General features: G+C 44.8%; 1 protein-coding gene across 1 annotated transcript in view; it reads right to left on the minus strand.

The window, feature by feature from the left end:
* CRTAP (cartilage associated protein) overlaps positions 1–21068 on the minus strand; it is a 31874-nt gene extending 10806 nt beyond the window's left edge. Inside the window, 7 exon segments of the mRNA XM_050779405.1 lie at positions 1218–1301; positions 2783–2928; positions 5363–5491; positions 11460–11631; positions 14253–14272; positions 14275–14401; positions 20486–21068. Coding sequence (XP_050635362.1) covers positions 1218–1301; positions 2783–2928; positions 5363–5491; positions 11460–11631; positions 14253–14272; positions 14275–14401; positions 20486–20956 — 1149 coding nt within the window. The 5' untranslated portion in view covers positions 20957–21068.
* Positions 21069–22045: the final 977 nt, after the last annotated feature.

A 22045-nucleotide genomic window follows, 5' to 3' on the forward strand; every position in this document is an offset into this window, starting at 1 on the left:
TTGTATTTTTTGTAGAGACAAGTTTTCGCCATGTTGCCCAGGCTCGTCTTGAACTCCTGGACTCAAGCAATCACCTGCTTTGGCCTCCCAAATGCTGGGATTACAGGCGTGAGCCAGTACACCCAGCCTCTGCTATACTTTCCAAACCACAGTGGCCAATCTTGTTGGTATCTGGCTGGTGTTCCTCCCTTTAGGGAATGGGGGAATGGCCCCGGTGGCATCTTGGGATCCTGTCTCAGGCTCTGCTTCAAGGATACACAACCCAAGACACAGGCATGTGCATCACTTTCCAGTTTAGAAAGCATTTCCACATGCAACATAGTATTTTATTCTCCAACCCTGGGAGGGCAGTATTATTATTCCCATTTTATGGATAAAGAACTGAGGCTCAGTTGTTTAATACCAGTGATGAGTTCATCCCACACATATTTGTAGACAGAAAACAAATTCCATGAAGATGTCTTATTCAGAGGTGCTTCACCTAAAACCAGGGTATAGGAAGAGCAGACCTGGAGGCTCAGGAAACTTGCTGGCCCCATGCTCCTCATCTACAAAACGAAGGATCAGACCAGAGCAAGCTCACAGCTCTCTCAGAGCTCCAATAGCTGACACGTTCCCAGCTTTCTCAGTAAGCATTTTCCTGTTTGTTCCAAACACATCTCTCTAAATACTACCGCTAATGATGGCTTTTCTGTGACCAGGCTGCCCCACCACAAAATGACCACTTCATAACCAGATGAATCGGGGTCAGAAAACGGGTCAGCTGAGTAAGGTGAAATCAGGAATTTCAAGCAATTCTAGAGAATGAGAAAATGCTTACAGTAAAGATGCAATTTAGAAAAAATAATTATAGCAATAGTCTAATAGAAAAATTGGGGTGGGAGTATCCATGTATCTTCAGAGTGCTGAGCAATTAAAAATTCACCGTTTTTATATAAAGTGCAAAGATGAAGAGTGACCACTGTGAATTCCTGGAGCGTCGCCCCACACCCGTTTCACTATCAGGAAATGTGGCACTCCTGCCTGGGTTTCCTAGAAAGCTGCTCTTTCCCATGCCAGCATTCTGGCTGTCATTGAAACACCCACAGTAACTGTTCTTCTCAAGGTCCCCTCTGTTTCTTACTTCAGGGAGGACTCGGCCTTCCAGTGATTTTTAGCAAAGATGTGAGCAATATTTTCTTTTAGCCACCAGACATGTGCTAAGCATGAAAACTCACCTCATCATCATCCATTATATTTTCCTTAGCAAAGTCATACAGCTCCTTCTGGAGTGTGGTCACGTTAAAGAACTGAACCGCTTCCTGTTCAGACACAACAGAGAACAGTTTATAGGACCAACGTTTTCATCTTAGAACTGGGAGGAGGGAGGAACAGGATATGGGGTTTTTCTAAGGTGATGAAAATGTTTAAAATTAGATAGTGGTAATGGCTGTACAACTCTGAATATACTAACAACCACTGAACTGTATGCTTTAAAATGGTGAATTCTATCCTATATAAATTATATCTCGATTTTTTTAAAAAAAAGAGTGGCCAGCCCTCAGTGGAAGACAAATTTATGAAAATCAAGATGGCATATAGAAATCCCAATGAAAATACAAGTAAAGAGCAAAGATCAATTAGGAAAAATCTTTTGAAAGTAATATATGATGAATGGGGTTTGCTAACAACACATGCTAAGTGGTGAGTTTGCCTATCAAGGGAATTAAATGATGGTCCATCCACAAAAGAGACTACCAGGGAGCTGTTAAAGGATAATAATTAAGAAGTTACATGGATGTGACATGGAGAAATATTCACGACTAATTGTTAGAAAGACAAAGAAAGTTGCAAAAAGTTGTAAGACTATGTAAATATGATCTTGTTTTTATAAAAATACACAAATATTTACTATATATATGAGTAAATATATACCTTTAAAGCAGGGGATAAAGAGATGGCACAGGTTGGGCGCAGTGGCTAGCACTTTGAAAGGCTGAGGTGGGTAGATCACCTGAGGTCAGGAGTTCGAGACCAGCCTGGCCAACACGGCGAAACCTCATCTCTACTAAAACTACAAACATTTGCCTGATGTGTTGGTGTATGCCTGTAATCCCAGCTACTCGGGAGGCTACTCGGGAGGCTTGAACTCAGGAGGCGGAGGATGCAGTGAGCCGATATCACGCCACTGCACTCCAGCCTAGGCGACAGAGCAAGAATCTGTCTCAAAAAAAAAGAGAGAGTGAGAAGGTGTAGGATTATGAGAGAATTTTGCTTTCCAAGTAAAATATTTCTGCAATGATCGAAATTTGTAGAGTTTTTACAGATTCAGAAATCGGAATGAAGCAGTAAAATGTTACAACACACACACGCGCAAAACTACAGAAAAAAATGACTTTTCCTTTACTTCCTTTTTTTTTTTTTTTTTTTCAGACAGAGTCTCACTCTATCTCCAGGCTAGAGGGCAGGGGCCCAATCTTGGCTCATTGCAACCTCTGCCTCCCGGGTTCAAGTGATTCTTCTGCCTCACCCTCCCAAGTAGCTGGGACTACAGCCGCGTGCCACCACGCCTGGCTAATTTTTGTATTAGTAGAGACAGGGTTTCACTATGTTGGCCAGGCTGGTCTTGAACTCCTGACATCATGATCTGCCCGCCTCAGCCTCCCAAAGTGCCAGGATTACAGGCGTGACCCACCGTGCCCAGCCCCTTTATTTTCAAAATAACCCTTTCTCTTAAGGTACCAGGTAGTCTCCAGAAGGCGAGAATGAGAGAAAAAGGGAAGGTGTGGTGCACCAGACTTACAGGTCTGGGCTGGAAGTGCTCATCCGAGAGGCCCCAAGTGTCCCTGTGGTACTGGTAATACACCAGGTTCTGCTGCATGACCTTGTCATTCTGATCAAAGAGCAGGTAGCTGACTGCACAGGGGGCTGCATTCTTCAGGTCGTTCACTGGGGTTGGGAAGAAAAGACAAATGAAGACATCAGCAAACCACGCCCTATAATTCCTCTCACTGGTTCTGCTTCTAAACAAAAGGTCATATGAACAAGCCCCTTCTCCACTGTCCTTCCTTCAGAGAGCCTGGGGCCGACTGGCAGCCCTGGGTGGGCACGCCACAGATGGGGTCTCCACAGTAGCCTAGAAGCCAGGCTTGAAACTTAGTTCTAGTTAGGCACATACCTACGGAGAAATGCCTATGTTCCACCTCCAGCTCTGGTGACCCGAGCTGGTCTCAGGTGCCTGGAAGGAGCTGGAAAAAGCTGGATTGTCCTGGGGCTGAGGGAGATAGGGAGGATGTGCTCAGTAAACAGGTTTCTCATTTGGGGCCTAGAGTATCTGGATCCCATCTGGATGGGGCCACAGTCTCCAGATCTAGGTTAGCTCCCCTACGGCTAAACCAGACCTGGAAAACCCAAAGGATGGTGGAGCCTCTGGGCTGGAGGGGATTTGGAAAACCGCCTGGTTTTGACACCTCCTGAGGATAGAACTCCCACCTCCAACCTCTCTGTTTGGTGTTGCCCACCTAAGACAGTACCTTCAGCAGAGAGATTTTGCAGGGCTTGGGATTTGTCTTGGGAGTACAGGATAAGGAGGAAGAGGTGATGAGACACAAAGCCCCTCGTATTTATTCCGGCACATTCCACTCTAATTTACACAACAGTACCTCTGCTAAAGCTGTGGTTGGCCAGAGTAGCCAAAGCTTGGGTATGAATAAATTGTGCCACCCAGTGACTGTTTCCTGTAATGACTACTTTAAAGCCAGCCTTTAGGGGCATTTACTCTTCAAATATAAACACCAGCACCTGCCCTCAAGCAATGTAGTGTGGTAGACGGTCTAGGAAAAATTCAAAACAGGGCAGATTTTCAGGAATCTCATTTCAGGAAGTACATTTCATTCATACTGTTGATCCCCGAAAGCAGATTTCCTGGGAAGCAGCAAGCATGGCTAGAGGCCTCAGTCTACCAGTGTTGATAAGTGTTTGCCAGTTTCCGTTATGCAGGGCGATTTTCAGGGCATGTGAGGATTTCAGAGGGCCAGGGAGCTGCCAGAACCCGGATGTGTCCAGAATACTTCTAAATTCCTAGTGTTCTAGCTTTATACATTTAGAACCAAGCCATGCTCAGTGAGCTAGAAGACCTTATGGCTTTTTATATTTATATAATACATATTCTTTTTCTTTTTCTGACCTTCAGGGTGCAAGGCTTACCCTGTGTTCTGAAGAGGATGGGAGGTGAGATAATGAGGAATCCCAACAAAAAACACAATTATCACAGTGGGAAAGGAGGGCTAAAGCCAAGATCACCTCTCTCACTTTTCCCAGGGCACCGTGAGACCAGCCACTCCCAAAGGGAGTGAAGGGGCAACCCGGGGGATCTATTCTAGCCAGAAAGCTGCCACCACTAGACCCTGGCACTTCATTAGGGCAGAAACATTCCTGCTGCCACTGTCCCTAATAATTCTTCTATGCTTGGAACTGAACTGCCAAGGGACACACTGCTTGAACAAGTGGCACTTGGCAAAGTCAGGTACAGGGAGAGGAGGAAAAGCCGAAACACACAGCCTCTGAAGTCTAACTCTGTACTTCCTTCTCGCCCATGTTTGCCTCCCATTGTCCACTAGAACGTTCTGATTGAGAAACTCCCATTTCAGATCAAGGGAGGGCGATGGGTGCAGTGGCTCACACCTGTAATCCCAGCACTTTGGGAGGCTGAAGTGGGTGGATTACTTGAGGTCAGGAGTTCAAGACCAGCCTGGCCAACACAGTGAAACCACATCTCTACTAAAAATACAAAAAATTAGTTGGGTGTGGTGGTGCACACCTGTAATCCCAGCTACTCGGGAGGCTGAGGAAGGGTAATCACTTGAACCTTGGAGGTGGAGGTTGCAGTAAGTCAAGATCACACCACTGCACTCCAGGCTGGGTAACAGAGCAAGTCTCAAAAGAAAAAAAAAAAGAAAAGAAAAGAAACTCAAACAGTCTGAAAAGTAAAGCCAGTGATGAGGAGGAAGGCAAATAATGGTAACAAAAACAAACACACAGTTTGCTATGTGCCAGTGTGGGGGGCATACCCCAGACATTTCACATCTATGAATTCATTTAGTCCTCATGACAATCCTATAAGGTTAGTACTACAATCTGTATTCACAATGAGGAAACTAAAGCACAGAGAAGCTAGTAAGTGATAAGGCTGAAATCGAACCCAGGCAGTGTGGTTACAGGCTCTGCCCTGAATCACTAAGCCATGCTGCCTTTTTGCACAAAGCATGGCACCAGAGTTGTCAGTGTGACCTCGATGAACTCTCAACAGCCATAGCTAAGAGTTATTACTTCTATTTTACAGTCTTAGAAGGACTCACCCAAGATGACACAGAAGATTACTTACACTTATAATAGGCAAACTGCAAGTAATGATACATGGTAGCCACAAATTTCTCAACTGGATAGCCTCCTATAACTGGGGTAAGGTTCTCTTCACACTGTATTTTGCATTCCAGAACTTCTATATAATGATCTGAAACAAAACGTAAAATTTTCAGAGCAGTGCATCCATTATTTTCTTAATATGCTACTTCTGCCTCCTGCCCAAATGAAAAAGGTAAAAGAAGAATATTTGCAACACCCACAAGGAGCTGAAAATCTTTAATATACAAAGTTGTTTCAAATCAATAAGATGAACATCCACTATATAAATGGCCAAACGGTATTAACAGAAATTATTAAAATGTCTAAAAAACATTGTGAGAGATGCTACACCTCTTTTGTAATTAAGAAATACAATTACCCCCAAAATAATTTAAACTACTAAATTGCAAAATTTTTAAAAATTCATAATGTAGTATTAAGAAGAGAACAGTGAAATTTACACTCTCATATTCTGTTGATGGAAGCAAAACAGGAACAAACTTTTTGGAGAACAATTTGGTAAAATTTATCAAAGGTTAAAATACACATATTTTCCAACCCAGCTGTCTACTTCTAGGAAATTTTCTTTAGACATAGGCATACATAAACACTGTTTAAAACAACAAACAAACAAACAAACTTGAAAGTACCTAAATGCCAGTCAATAGGATGATTAATAAATTACAGTATATAAAAATAATAGAATCTATATAGCCTTTGAAAGAGAGTAAGGTGAACCTAAACATAGTCAAAGACTACATTTCCCATGCAGCTAGGTTGGGGCCATATGACTAGTCATGGCCAATGACATGTTGAGATAACAATTAAGGAATGCTACTTCCAGGCTTAACCCCTAAGACCTCCCACATGATCCCTGGCTCCCTCCCTTTTCTCCCTTTATGCAGCTAGAAGCAAAAGACTCCAGGAGGGTTGCACACATTTTGTAAGTAAGACTGTGGAGGAACAGGTACTTTCAAACATTGCTGGTAGGAAGTACGAAATGATACCTTAAAACACTAAAATTAATTTACAGAAACATTTACTCTTTGAACTATTAATTCCACTTTGGTTGACTTTGAAAACACACCTCCATACTTACTACCACCACCAACAAAAAAGTCTTACATACTTACTACCACCACCAACAAAAAATTAACATCAACAATAAGGGTACAAACAAACATCATACATATCTTGACGTGATATCCTGAGGAGGACATTTATATACCGGTCCAGCCAAAATGACATAACCTGAATGTAACTGTGAAGACACATCATAGAAACCCAAATTGAGGAATGTTTACAAAGTAATTAGCTTATATTTTTTAAAAATATCATTGGCATAAAAAGACAAAGAAAGGCCAAAGGACTGTTTCAGATTAAAGAATTCGAAAGGAAGATGACAAATAAATAGGAAACTGGCCGGGCGCGGTGGCTCAAGCCTGTAATCCCAGCACTTTGGGAGGCCGAGACGGGCGGATCACGAGGTCAGGAGATCGAGACCATCCTGGCTAACATGGTGAAACACCGTCTCTACTAAAAAATACAAACTAGCCGAGCGCTGTGGCGGGCGCCTGTAGTCCTGGCTACTTGGGAGGCTGAGGCAGGAGAATGGTGTAAACCTGGGAGGCGGAGCTTGCAGTGAGCTGAGATCCGGCCACTGCACTCCAGCCTGGGCAACAGAGCGAGACTCCGTCTCAAAATAAATAAATAAATAAATAAATAAAATAAATAAATAAATAGGAAACATGATTCTGAACTGGAAACTATACCAGGAAAAAAAATGGTGCTAGAAAGAACATTATTGTGACAATTAACAAAAGGGGAATATGAACTACAGATTAATACAAGCATTGTATCTAGTATATTAAGTTTCCTGAAATTAATTACTATGGATATTTAGATAGTATTATTGTTCTTAGGAAGTAAACTGAAGCATTATGGGGGGTAAAGAGTAATAATGCATGTGCAACATACTTCCAAATAGTTCTGAAATAAAAATAATTATACACAGCCGGGCACGGTGGCACAAGCCTATAATCCCAGCACTTTGGGAGGGCAAGGCGGGGGGATCACTTGAGGTCAGGAGTTCAAACCCAGCCTGGCCAACACAGCAAAACTCCATCTCTACTAAAAATACAAAAAATTAGCCAGGCGTGGTGGCACTTGCCAGTAGTCCCAGCTACTCAGGAGGCTGAAGCAAGAGAATTGCTTCAACCCAGCAGGCGGAGGTTGCAGTGAGCCAAGACCGCGCCATTGCACCACAGCCTGGGTGATAGAGCGAGACTCTGTCTCGAAAACAAAATAAAATAGGCCGCACGTGGTGGCTCACGCCTGTGATCCTAGCACTCTGGGAGGCTGAGGAGGGTGGATCACCTGGGGTCAGGAGTTCGAGACTAGCCTGGCCAACGTGGCGAAACCCCGTCTCTACTAAAACCATAAAAATTAGCCAGACGTGTTGGTGCACGCCTGTAATCCCAGCTACTCAGGAGGCTAAGGCAGGAGAATTGCTTGAACCTGGGGGGCAGAGGTTGCGGTGAACCGAGATCATGCCACTGCATTCCAGTCTTAGCAACAAGAGGGAAACCCCATGTCAAAAAAAAATAATAAATAAATAAATAAAATAATAACAATAATAATTATACCCACAGCACATACGGAGAGAGCAATAAAGTAAATGTGGGACAATCAATGTTACAAATTGGTGAATCTAGGTAAGGTGTACATGAGAGTTCTTTGTATGATTCTTCCGTCTTCTCTACAAGTTTGAAATTATTTAAAAATAAAAACTAAAGGTCAGACGCGGTGGCTCACGCCTGTAATCCCAGCACTTTGGGAGGCTGAGGGGGGCGGATCACGAGGTCAGGAGATCGAGACCATCCTGGCTAACACGGTGAAACCCCGTCACTACTAAAAATACAAAAAATTAGTCGGGTGTGGTGGTGGGCGCCTGTGCTCCCAGCTACTCAGGAGGCTGAGGCAGGAGAGTGGTGTGAACCCAGGAGGCAGAGCTTGCAGTGAGCCGAGATCGAGCCACTACACTCCAGCCTGGGGGAGAGCGAGACTCCGTCTCAAAAAACAAAACAAACAAACAAAAAAATAAAAACTAAAGAAACTCTAAATATCTATATATCTACACTGTGAGAGGAAAATAAATCTCAGGACCCCAAAATCACTAAGCCAAATGGAAAAGTCAAGCTGGGAACCATGTAGGACAAACCTGTTTCCCATCCTATTCCTAAATAAGATAGCTACAAAGATTTAAAAAAAAAGCCACAAACCTCTCTTATAATTTGCCCACAAGGAAGTTTTGTGGACAAAGGACGGGCAGAACTCAAAGTCATCCATCTGCTCATGTGGAACAAATGTACATATAATTGTTTCCTTTTCTGTGTTGTTTCACTAAGCCAGACTAAAGCATAAATGGCTATTCCTCTAAATTGCATATTCAGTGAAAGGCTAATCAGAAATTCAAAAGAATGCAACCATTTGTTTCTTACCTACCTATGACCTGGAAACCCTCTCCCACTTCAGGTTGTCCTGCCTTTCTGGACTGAACCAATATACATCTCACATATATTAACTGATGTCTCATGTCTCCCTAAAATGTTTAAAACCAAACTGTGCCCTGAGTACCTTAGGCATATGTTGTCAGGACCTCCTGAGGCTATGTCACAAGTACGTCCCTAACTTGGCAAAAATAAACTTTCTAAATTGATTGAGACTTGTCTCAGATACTCTTTGATTTACAATACACATGTATCTTAGCTATATCAAAGATAGATGGAGAGAGACCGCAGCCATTATGTGCCTCCTGATGAAACATCAGCATCAGCTATGAAGCAGTTGACTCCCATCAAAAAAACCCCCAAAACAAAATCAAATTGAGCCTGTTCAAGCCTCTACATCCAATTACCAATTTACAAGAAATACAGAAGACAGAGGAACATGGGGATACACTCAGCAAAACCCAGACCATGGGAATCTCTACAGGACAAAAATGCAGGTTCCTCAACAGCAAGGCGGAAAAGATATGGCCCTACGGATTAAACGAAATGTAAAATGTAACCAGCTTGCTACAATATGGATGAAACTTGAGGACAGTATGCCAAGTGAAATGAGCCAGTCACAAAAAGGCAAAGACTGTATGACTCCACTTATGTAATGTATGTAGAACAGTCAAATTCTTGAAGACAGAAAGTAGAAAGGCCGTTGCCAGTGGCAGGGGGCAAGGGGAAATGGGGAGTTATTGCATACAGAGTTTCAATTTGGAGAAACATAGAAAGTTCTAGAGATGGATGGTGCTGATGGTTGCACAATCACGTGAATGTAGTCAATGCCATGGAGTGTACATTGAATGATGGCTAAAATAATAAAGTTCATATTATGTATATTTTACCACTATAAAAATTTTCAAAAGATAACCGTTGCAATGGATGGACCTTAATTGGATCCTGACTCAAACAAATGGTAAATTAAAGGCACACACATGTATTTATGACATTTCTGAAACGACTGGGATACTGTTTAGGTATTTAATGATGAGATCAAATAATGATTGTTAAAATTCTTACAGGGGTAATAGCTTGGTGTTATGTTTAAAAAACAAAGAGTCCTTACCTTCTAAAGGTATATACTGAAATATTACAAATGAAATAATATGGTATCTGGAATTAGCTTCAAAATAACATGAGAGGAGGCCGGGTGCGGTGGCTCACGCCTGTAATCCCAGCACTTTGGGAGGCCGAGGCGGGCGGATCACAAGGTCAGGAGATCGAGACCATTCTGGCAAACACGGTGAAATCTCGTCTGTACTAAAAACACAAAAAATTAGCCGGGCGTGGTGGCGGGCGCCTGTAGTCCCAGCTACTCAGGAGGCTGAGGCAGGAGAATGGCGGGAACTCGGGAGGCGGAGCTTGCAGTGAGCCGAGATGGCGCCACTGCACTCGAGCCTTGGCGACAGAGCAAGACTGTCTCAAAAAAAAAAAAAAAAAAAATGAGAGGAAAAATAGGTGGGAATTAGATGAAGCCCAAGTGGCCATGAGTTGACAATCATGAAGCTGGGTCATGGGTACATGGTGGTTTATTTACTCTTCTCTCTGATTTTTGTATATGTTTGAAATTTGCCATAATAAAAAGTTTTCTTAAGACAAAACAAAACAAAACAAAAAAAACCCTACTTTGTAGAAAGAGATTAATGAATAAAAAGTGACTGAAAAAAAAACAAAACCGAAAACCCTGGATTCAATAACTTTAAACGGGCTTCTCTACTGCAGGATTTCTAAGGGCCTTTAACCATTAAAGTGCACAATGACTCTTCAAGAAGGAGACACAGTGCTCAGCCCATTCCCAGACTTATTTAACAAGTGCATAGTTACGATGCCTTTATCCAAGGTACAGTCCAGATTTTACTTATCTAGTTGTTTCAGGGAGGCACAGTTCTAGGATCAGTGTTCTCAAACCACTTTGGGAAAGAGCTCCCTTAGCCATTTCCCAGTTTCTGGAGTGATGCTGCCCAGTAAAGGCACTTGGGAAATGTCTAGGCACTATACAGAAATCTGGGTTACCTATGCGTAGAGTTTTATGTTTTCTTCCTTTCTTCATTTTTCCTTTCTGTGTTTTCCAAACTTCCTATAATGAGCACACATTGTTTTATAACCAGAGAAGAAAATTTCAAAAAGCTACCTTAGTGATGGCCACTTAAAGGTTCATTCTACCTTTGTATGTGTTGGAAAATTGCCATCGTCAAAGTTATCTCAGTAATGTAAGTCACTGAGGTGCTCCTGGGCCATTTTTATTTTTCAAAATGCCTGTAGGAAATCTGTAAGTAGGGCAGACACAGAATTCTACCTTGGCAGGCCTGTGCTTGAACCTTCTCTCAGTGATTTCACTAGAAGCCCTTGCCAAGTCAAAGGTTTATCTATGCAGGTGGTGACTACCCTCAGTTACCCATTAATAAATATGCTCAAAAGTTCCTCAGAGGCCACTCCAGGCATCTAGAAGGCATGCAGGCAAAGAGCAGACATCTAAGGAAGACTATTCCATAGGAGTAGCGAGCCTATTGACCTACCACCAACCTGCTATGGAAAGGTAGAAATCCTTGAAGTCCTTGATCTCCCTGGAACCCTCACAGGCCGCGAGACACTCGTAAAAGGCTTTGAAGAAGTCGGGAAGGGCCAGCTCCATGTCTGTGATGGATGTTCTCCAGTTCTCACCGTTGTACGCTCGCACTGCTCGGATGAACAGGCTCTGAAAAGCACGGAGAAGCTAGTGAAGCTCGCTCCTGGTGTGAAGGGAGACAGTCATGAGCTCTCAAAGGGAACCAAGACCACCACCAAGTTTGCTCTCATTAGCTCTGAAGCCACACTGACCCTTAAAGAAGTCAACCAGTGAGTTACTTTATATCTAGATTTTTCTACTCTGCTTATGATAGATACACTTCTTATTTAGTTCAATTCAAAAAGTAGCAGGCCCTTGATAATAATCTGAATCAAGGAAAATGGGAAAACTATGACAGAGATCAGATCAGCGGCTGCCAGGAGTCAGGGGTTACAGCAAAAATTTGACTACAAAAGGACAAGAGGAAATTGTTCAGGGGTGATGAAAATATTCTATGTCATGATTATGGTGGCAGTTACAGGACTGGATGTATTTGTCAACACTTACTGCATTATACACTTAAAAACTGATAAATATATTGTAAATAAATTGTACCTCGATAAAACTCGTTTTTAAAATGGAACGAAAATAAAAATATAAGTTTGAGAGCAGGTATATTAGTCTGTTCTCACACTGCTATAAAGAAATACCTCCAGCCTGGCCAATATAGCAAAACCCCATCTCTACTAAAAATACAGAAATTACCAGGTGTGGTCACACACCTGGAGTCCCAGCTACTGCGGAGGCTGAGGCACAAGAATCACTTGAACCCAGGAGGAAGAGGTGGCAGTAAGCTAAGATCGTGCCACTATACTCCAGCCTGGGTGACAGGGCGAGACTCTGTCAAAAAAAAAAAAAAAAAAAAAACTCGAGACTGGGTAATTTATAAATAAAAGAGGTTGAATTGGTTCATGGTTCTGCAGGCTATACAGGAAGCATAGCAGCTTCTGCTTCTGGGGAGGCCTCGGGAAACTTACAATCATGGCAGAAGGCAAACGGGCAGCCAGCACTTCACATGGCCAGAGAAGAAGGAAGAAAGAGAGGGGGAGGTATTACACACTTTTAAACAACCAGGTCTCATGATAACTCACTCACTCACCATCATGAGAACAGCCCAGAGGCGATGGTGCTAAACCATTCATAAACGATCCACTCCCATGATCCAATCACCTCCCACCAGGTCCCATCTCTAACCCTGGGGATTACAATTCAACATGAGATTTAGGTGGAGACACAGATACAAACCACATGTGCAGTTGTCTGTCACCCCACTTCCTCCAACAATTAATTAGTAGTTAAACAGAAATGCCACCATACCTCAGCACTAGTTACTAGGAAGGGCAACCATGTGCCAGATAGTGGAAACTTCAAGGACTTTCTGCTAATTGTTGATTAGACTCAATTAGAAGAGAAATAAAGGGAGGCTGAGGCAGGAGAATCATTTGAACATGAGAGGTGGAGGCTGCAGTAAGCCGAGATCGTGCCATTGCACTCCAGCCTGGGCAACAGGGCGAGACTTCGTTTCAAAAAAAAAAGAGAGAGAAATAAATAGGACCAAGGAAGCAACTTAGTCTCCAAGAAATAAGTAGAGATCCTGGATATACACAAAACCTGCTAACTTGCAGAGGCCAGGAAAGGCCCTGAATAAGCATGAGACCCTCCATTTGGAGTTCCTTCTCAGCTCTTCCTGAATGGGGGTATCTGAGGGCCCCCCTTGGACCTAGAATTTTCACCAAGCTTAAGGCCTCAGATAAAGAGGGCGGATTTTTTTCTTCTTCTTTTTTTTTTTTTTTGAGAGAGAGTCTCACTCTGTTGCCCAGGCTGGAGTGCAGTGGCGCGATCTCAGCTCACTGCAACCTCCGCCTCCTGGGTTCAAGCAATTCTCTTTGCCTCAGCCTCCCAAGTAGCTGGGATTACAGGTGCCTGCCACCATGCCCGGCTAATTTTTTTGTATTTTTAGTAGAGACAGGGTTTCACCACCTTGCCCAGGCTGGTCTTGAATTCCTGACCTCGTGATCCACCCACTTCAGACTCCCAAAGTGCTGGGATTACAGGTGTGAGCCACTGTGCCCAGCCAAATTCCCATTTTCACCCATGCCCTGCCCTTGCTTGCTACCCAGGCCCCCAGTGCCTGAGTTCCAGAAGACCTTGACAATAGTGAGTGCTCAAAAGGACAAGATCCTTCTTTCTTATTGTTGTTCTTATGACTAATTCTCATCAAAACTCTTCTTCGTAGATGCGCAGGTTTAAGTGTCCTCTACTCTTGTCACATCAGCCTTCCTAACTCGTCTTTATTTTCCACTTTAATATATTTGGGGCATGTTTGTGTGCATGTGTATATAAAAACATATGCCTTCTCATTTCAATCTTCATCAAAACTGGAGATTTATGTTTCTATTTCTTGTGTTCCTGGTCATTTTTAGATGATTTCCAAGATGTCTTTACTCTCTTAAAACTAAATGATTAAATGACCATATTTCTAAAATGTAGCATTTAAAGGGAACATGGCTTTTAAAATCATCACGGAATACAAAATGTCATTGTTAAATGGATCACTTTGTGCTAAAAGTCAATCATTTCTATTGTCATAATATTCAGCAAATGTCACCAAAAATCACTAGAGGTCCTTAGCTATCAGTAGCTGCTTATGGAGAGACATTTCTTTAACAGTCCAGGTTGCCACTAATTGCCACGTAAAAATCCAAATATACCTCATACGACTTGGTTTCCAGTCTTTAATGTAGTCCTCGGCACCAGGCAGGCTCTTATAATACGCCATGTTCCTCTTCATCATTTCGTCATCAGGATGCTTCAGTAGAAAGGTGTGAGCAGCTGCGATGGCTTTGGGGAGATTATTTGCCTAAAAGGACAAAGAATATAAAAGCTACTCCATGGATGCTGAGTGGTAATTTTTGTAAAACAAGAATATCTGCTCAGGCCTTCAGAAACTTTGTGTTGCTATAACTTTTCCAGCTAAAGGTTCCGTGACTTCCAGGGACCCTCAAGACCAAGTCCAGGCATTGCGAGATGAGTGTTGATTTCCTAAAAGCGACTGTCTAGATGGCCTCGGTCTGCCTTTCCCAATCTACTCTGCGCTGGCTATGCCTGTCCATGCCCCAGGAGGCTGGCCTGTGTGGACTCTAACAACAGACTCCCTCGCCCTCTGGCTTCCAAAGAGATTCAGCCATGAGGAGCCCCAACAGCACACTGAGGAAGGGAAGAGAGTAAGGTCATATTATTTCATTTCCTGGTTCCCTCGCTGCACAGTCAACTTGGGCTGCTAAGTCCCCTAATTGAAGGTCACAGCTCTTCTCAAGGTGACCCTCTCCATAGAGTCTCCCTCCTTCCTGGTTTCAATCATTGCTCTCTCCCCTGCCCCTTTTGGCCTAGGGGTGGTCATATCCCACTGCTACCAGCCCTGGGGCACAACACTATCCCTGTGGATTCCCCATGTACCGCACACGCCTTTGTAAATAACCACCTTCTTAAACTTTCCTCCAATTACCCAGTGTGACTGCACCAAATCTTTCCCACTGGAAACTTGACAAATACATTGTTTTCCCAAATCCCCCACAGACCTTCTGCTAACCTCCTCACTTATTCATCCATTCATGCAGCAAATAAATGTCATATTACAAGAGCACCATTTCTAGGATGTGGGTCTATAACAATAAGCAAAACAGGAAAAAGAAAAATCCCCACCTGCATGGACCATATATTCTGTTAAGTTCTCCCTGTCTCCTAGTGGCCTCAATTAAGAGCCCCTCTATTGTATTAGTTCTGGGTTCTGTCTTCCCACGTTTTACGCCACCCTGCAATCTCAGCTGGTATGTCTATCTCCCCCATCAGACTATGATCCTACCCAGCTGTGTGTCATTCATTGTCTGGATTCCCAGGGCCTCACACTGTCCTCAGGACAAGGCAGGACACGATGAGTGTCTGTGATTTGAACATAATGACATTACGACAATAAAATATAATAAAATTAATTTATATTTTCCTCTCTTTTCCCCTCAGTCTTCTCTCCATTGAATGGGGGCCAATGATTCTGAGTTTCACTGCCTCAGGGAAGGTAGGTGTCTGGTCAGAACCAGCAAATTATTCATTTGAAAAAAGCCTGTCCTCAGGAAAGAACCTGGCAGGTTTGAGGAGAGAAAGAAATTAGGGAGGAGCTGCAGGAAGAAGCTGACTGGCCTGGAGGAAGAAGAGGGAGAAAGGGAATCTCCCAGACTAGGAAAAAAGTTTCCCTTGGGATCTGTGGGAGCAGCAGGCCTGTGGGCCCCAGAGCTTCAGGGCTGGCACTTATCGGCAGTGTCCAAGAGAGCAGAAGTCCTCAGGGAGAACAGGTATGTTATGGGGGGGCCTCAGGAGGGCAGGCAAATAGGGATGCAGAGGCCTCCCTGTGGGGACGCATGACCACCAACCAGAGGGCCCCCCACACTGATGGACTCTTGGCACAACCTGGTAGGGAGAAGGGCAGGCACCTGTGCATGTGCACAGAGACTCAGCCAATCCAGAGGGACGCTCCAAGGCAGGAATTAGGGAATTCGTTTAGACAGAGAAAATAAAGGAATATTTGGTATACCCTAGATTTCTAAGAGTCATAGGATGGCATATATCTGTACTGAATTGCCCCAGAATTGGAACCACGTCATTTTGAGACAATAGCAGTGGCCACATCAGAGAAGTGGTGGGTGGTGATGAGGGCAGACTCCCAGATGTCAATGCTGATGTTTTGGGAATGCCAATTAGTGGTCTGTGGCAGGGCTGCCTTTAAAACAGCCCTACAGAAAGCTTCATACTCCTGGCTGGAAAAAGGCTGGTTTTCAGCTAGAAGGAAGGGAGAGGGTATGAATGCTGCCTTTTAAAGCATTTGCCAATGAAATCAGAGTTGCTAATTCTCAGAAGAGCATTTAGAAAGGGGGCACAGAGGCCGGGAGCAGTGGCTCACGCCTGTAATCCCAGCACTTTAGGAGGTCGAGGTGGGTGGATCGCGAGGTCAGGAGTTCAAGATCAGCCTGGCCAAGATGGTGAAACCCCGTCTCTACTAAAAAGACAAAAATTAGCTGGGCGCAATGGCAGGTGCTTGTAATCCCAGCTACTCGGGAGGCTGAGGCAGGAGAATCACTTGAACCCGGGGGGGCAGAGGTTGCAGTGAGCCGAGATCGCGCCACTGCACTTCAGCCTGGGCGACAGAGCAAGACTTTATCACAAAAAAAAAAAAAAAGAAAGAAAAGAAAGACGGGCACAGAGTAGGATTTTAAGGCCTCTAACTTAGGATGTGAGTTTTACAAAACAGAAACTCTTCCTGAAGAGAAAAGTGTGATTTTATTTACTTCAACTCAGGTTCTGCAGCTGGAACATGGAGACACATCTTGGCAGCTAAACCTCTGACAGACCCCAGGCAGATTTTGGAGAAGGCGGTAGAGATGTGGGGAACCACCCTGCCTTAGATTCCTGAGACAGTCACCAGCATGAGCCACCCTAAATCAGCCATGACACAGAGGCAGGCCCTGAGATTAGAGGCCACTGCCAGGCAAGGCCTGGGGTAAGAGGGCCTGTGAGTCAGTGTTCTCTGTCCAGGTCAGAGCTCAACAGTCGTTAAGGATTTGATGAAGTGCTTGGGCCTACTTTTTACTTGGCCTATGGAAAAAATTAGTTTTTCATGGAAGATGGTAGTCATGAAGAGAACCCAAAGAAAGCTAACGACATGGATCTAGAGTAGGCTGGTGATGAGAAACCTATGATGCCCTTGAGGCTGCACACGAGTAGCACGGCCCTTTTCTACAAAAGCACACATGCAAGCCTCCTCGCCTCCCTCTGGCAGTCGGAACCCACCACTGCTATTGCGGTTATCAACTGAGGCATTTCTCCTTAATCACGAAACAGAGAACTGCAACTCCAACAGCAGAGTAGCATTTACCCATGTCCTACCACAGTGCACTAGCTACCTCTGTATCGATCTCCAGCCTTCAGGTGCCAGGTGGAATGTATGTGCCTGCCACCCATCTTTTCCTCTCTATCCATAAACAGAGTTTAAACACGTAAACATCACTTTTTTTTTTTTTTTTTTTTTGATACAAGAGTCTTGTTCTGTCACCCAGGCTGGAATGCAGTGGTAAGATCTCAGCTCACTGCAGCCTTGACCTTCTGGGCTCAAGCGATCCTCCAGCCTCAGCCTCTTGAGTAGCTGAAACTAGAGGGGCACGCCACCATACCCGGCTAATTTTTTAATGTTTTTGTAGAAATGAGATCTCTTTATATTGCCCAGGCTGGTCTTGAACTCTTGGGCTCAAGAGATCCTCCCACCTTGGCCTCCCAAAGTGCTGGGATTACAGGCATGAGCCATCATGACAGGCCATAAACATCATTGAGAAAAAATAAATCATACAATTATCTCCACCAAAAATTACTTTTTCAGTTACATCCTTCCACTGAAATAATTAAGTAACATTCATGTTTATCAATAAAATTCTTAGCTTTTTCCTGCCCTCTAAGAGATCTCAAAATGTTAAGATGGTGGCCAGGCACAGTGGCTCAAATCCCAGTCTGTTATCTCAACATTTTGGGTGGCCGGTGGATCACTTGAGGTTAAGAGTTCGAGACCAGCCTGGCCAACATGGTGAAACCCCATCTCTACTAAAAATACAAAAATTAGCTGGGCGTGGTGGCACATGCCTGTAATCCCAGCTACTCAGGAGGCTGAGATACAAGAATCACTTGCACCCTGGAGGCAGAGGTTGCAGTAAGCCAAGATCGTGTCACTGCACTCTAGTCTGGGTGACAAAGTGAAACTGTGTCTCAAAAAAAGGGGATAGATATTTTACAGACCTTCAACTAAGTGATTGTTACAAGACCTGTAAAGGGTTTTGAAGAGAAGCTATGACCATCCTAACTTTTTGGGGCCACCATCATGAAGGAGAAAACCCATGCCTTATGGTCACATTGAGTAAAATGTTCTTCCCCTCCTCCCTGTATCACGGTTCAAATTCATCTGTATATTAAAGAAATCAGAGCTTCTAGTATTCTCTAGGTTTAAAAATAAAATGTTAAAGGCCGGGCGCGCGGTGGCTCAAGCCTGTAATCCCAGCATTTGGGAGGCCGAAATCACGTTCAGGAGATCGAGACCATCCTGGCGAACACGGTGAAACCCCGTCTCTACTAAAAAAAATACAAAAAACTAGCCGGGCGAGGCAGCGGGCGCCTGTAATCCTAGCTACTCGGGAGGCTGAGGCAGGAGAATGGCGTAAATCCGGGGGGCGGAGCTTGCAGTGAGCTGAGATCCGGCCACTGCACTCTAGCCCGGGCGACAGAGCCAGACTCCGTCTCAAAAAAAAAAAAATAAAAAAAAAAAATAAAAATAAAAATAAAATGTTTTCCTCTTGATTATGTGACCTAAATTTGGTTCAGACCGTATTTGCCAAAAGCTATACAAAAAAAGAATTAGATAAGTCATTTTTAGCTTAAAAAATGATGCTTCGTTTAAACCAGCCCTCATTTTCAACAGTCTGGAATTTTATTATTAATCCCACTCCCTGCTTCTATTTTAAAACTGCTTATTTTTTAATTGCCAGAACAAACATTCACAAAATTGATATTTTATATAAAACTGTAACTAAGCATAGAAGTATAGAAGTAACCCAGCTTTTCTCCTCTTTGGGATTTTGTGTTATTTTATTGCTCATATAAACACAAAATACACGTGGCTCTGTCTCGGTGGAAATATGAAAAACAGATCTTGCAGTCCAGAGACTGAAAACAAAGTTTAAAAACAAGAAAAATCTTCTACCTCAAGAGTCTAGGATATGCCATGAATCTATTTTTGTAGTTATTAAAATAAAAACAATATATTCCTTTTAAAATCTTTCTCAGAGGAAGTAGAACCTGGGCTTTGAGAGGGCTTTTTTAGCCAAACTCTGTGAAGACCCACCAAGCTAGAGCCTCTTTATCTAGTGACAGGGAATTCGACCCATTCTTAAAACTTGTGGGTCCTCAGCGTAAGAACCCATAGGATAGAGAACTGCAATTTGTGGCTATTTTTAGTCAGCAATCACAGAGAGAACTTAAGCAGCCATTAAAAGGAGGCAGTGAACTGTGTTAAATTCTAGATGAAAGAAACAGCGGAGAGGGCCAATCCTGATGACTCACGGTGCAAGAGTTCGCCTTCAAGCAGGGATGTGTCCTTGCAAGGAGTCCCTGCTCTTCCCTGGCCTCAATTTCATTCTCTTTAAAAATAACTAGTCAGCTAGGCGCAATGGCTCACGCCTGTAATCCCAGAACTCTGGGAGGCGAGGTGGGAGGATCACTCGAGTCCGGGAGTTCGAGATCAGCCTGGGCAACGTGGCGAAACTCTGTCTCTACAAAAAATACCAAAAAAATTAGCCAGGTGGGGTTGCATGCGCCTATAATCCCAACTACTCAGGAGGCTGAGGTTGAGGATGACCTGAGCCTGAGGAGGTGAAGGCTGCAGTGAGCCATCCATGATCGTGCCTCTGCACTCCAGCCTGGGCGACAGTGAGACCCCGTCTCAACTAAAAACAAAAATAAAAGGTACTCGTCGGCTCCTCAGGTCTTCTGCTTTATTATCGCAAGTCACCGCTCAGAAAAAAGGCGACTGGCTTTAATGGTATATACAGAAAAGAGGCTTCTGCCCTCAAATAACAGAGAACATTTATCAGGCACTTTGTTGGGTGCCTGGCGCTGTGCTGCGTTCTGTGTACATATGCTCTGCCTTAGAGCTACCGTTCAAGAAAGGCATTTTCATTTTTACTTGAGATGAAGAAGGAGGCAGGATCTGGAGGGAGACTTTTGGCAGGGCTGGGTGGGAGGGAGCCAGGTCTAGAACTGGCGAAGCAACGCGGTCCCGGGCGCAGGGGCGGGGCCAGGGCCTGGGGGCTGGGTCAGGGGCGGGGCCGGGGCCTGGGACGGGGCGAGGCGGACTTGCCTTGAAGTAGGCGAACTGCAGGAACTTGTAGGGCTCGCGGCGCTGGAAGTCAGCCAGCACCTCGCGGCTGGGCTGGGACTGGCGGAAGGCTGGCAGGCCTTGCTTGCAGCGCTTGAGGCAGTGCGCGCGGCGCAGCAGGCCCCCGAAGAGGCGCAGCTCTGGATAGCTGGCGAGGCCGGAGGCGGGCTCGGGCTGCGGCGCGGCGCTGCAGTTGCGGTGGCAGAAGGCCTCGCTGTCGCGCAGCAGGCGGTGCAGCCGCAGGCTGATCTCCAGGTAGCCCACGCTCTCAGCCCAGTGCTCGCCACTATACTTGTCCAGCGCGTGCCGGTAGGCCGACTCGAGCGGCATCAGCTCGTCCCGTGGGAAGCTGCGGAAGCTGTAGCGTTCGTACTGGGCGCGCCCGGCGCGCAGCGCACAGGCCACGCACAGCAGCGCCAGCAGCTCCGCGACCCCCCGACGCCCCGGCTCCATCGCGCCCGGCGAAAGGAAGGAAGGAAGGGACGAAGGAAGGGAAAAGGGGAGGGAGAAGGAAAGGAAAGAGGACGGCTCGACGCGGCGGGCCGAATGCTTTCGGGGCGGGGACGCCAGCTGCCGGCCCGCCCCGTCCGGCCGCCCCTCCCCACCCAGGCGGGGGATCTGGGCGCCAGCTGCCAGCGCCGAGAGGGTGCGCGTGTAAGGCGCGCTGCGCACTGGTTCACGAAGGCTGATGCGTGTGATGGGGCTCCGCCGCTCATGCACTTGGAGACTCGCCTGCAAGGCCGACGCGGCCCTACGATCTATATAATCTACAATCTTTATAGTCGCTTGAAGGTTTGTGAAAACGAAGATTCCCGGGCTGTGCCCCCAGAGTTTCTGATTCAGAAAGTGTGGGGTGGAGGTCTGAGGATTTGTATGTTTAACCAGCACCCTGGTGAGGCTAATGCTGCGGGCTCACGGGCTGCACTTTTAATAGCACTGCCCAACCTTAAATTTTAGTGAGAGAAAAAGACAGTGCAAAAATAAAATTAATAAGGACGTCAGTGGCACTTTGTAAATTGTATAGCTAGTCAGGTTGAAGATGTGCACACCTTGTGAATCTGCGACACCATTCTGTGGAATATGCTGGAGAAGCTTGCGCGTGTGCATCAAAAAATATGGATGGAATGTTAGTGGCAGCACTTTAAGAAAAAAATCTTTAAACTTTTTAATCTTGAAATAATTTACAAGAAAGTTACAAAAATAGTACAAAAAGTTCCTGTATACCCTTCATCAAGATTCACAAGTTGCTAATGTTATACCACATTTCTATGTTTACATTTTTTTCTGACTCATTTGAGATAGGTTGCATATATCATGCCCACTGTCCCTTAGTCGTTTTATTTTGGTTTTTGTTTGTTTGTTTGTTTGTTTGTTTTTTGAGACGGAGTCTCGCCCTGTCATCCAGGCTGGAGTGCGGTTGCACCATCTCGGCTCTCTGCAACCTTTGCCTCCCGGGTTCAAGCAATTCTTCCTGCCTCAGCCTCCCAAGTAGCTAGGATCACAGGCACGTGCCACCACGCCTGGCTAATTTTTCTGTTTTTT

The sequence above is a fragment of the Macaca thibetana genome, chromosome 2 (assembly GCF_024542745.1).
Source record: "Macaca thibetana thibetana isolate TM-01 chromosome 2, ASM2454274v1, whole genome shotgun sequence".
Lineage (NCBI taxonomy): Eukaryota > Metazoa > Chordata > Mammalia > Primates > Cercopithecidae > Macaca > Macaca thibetana.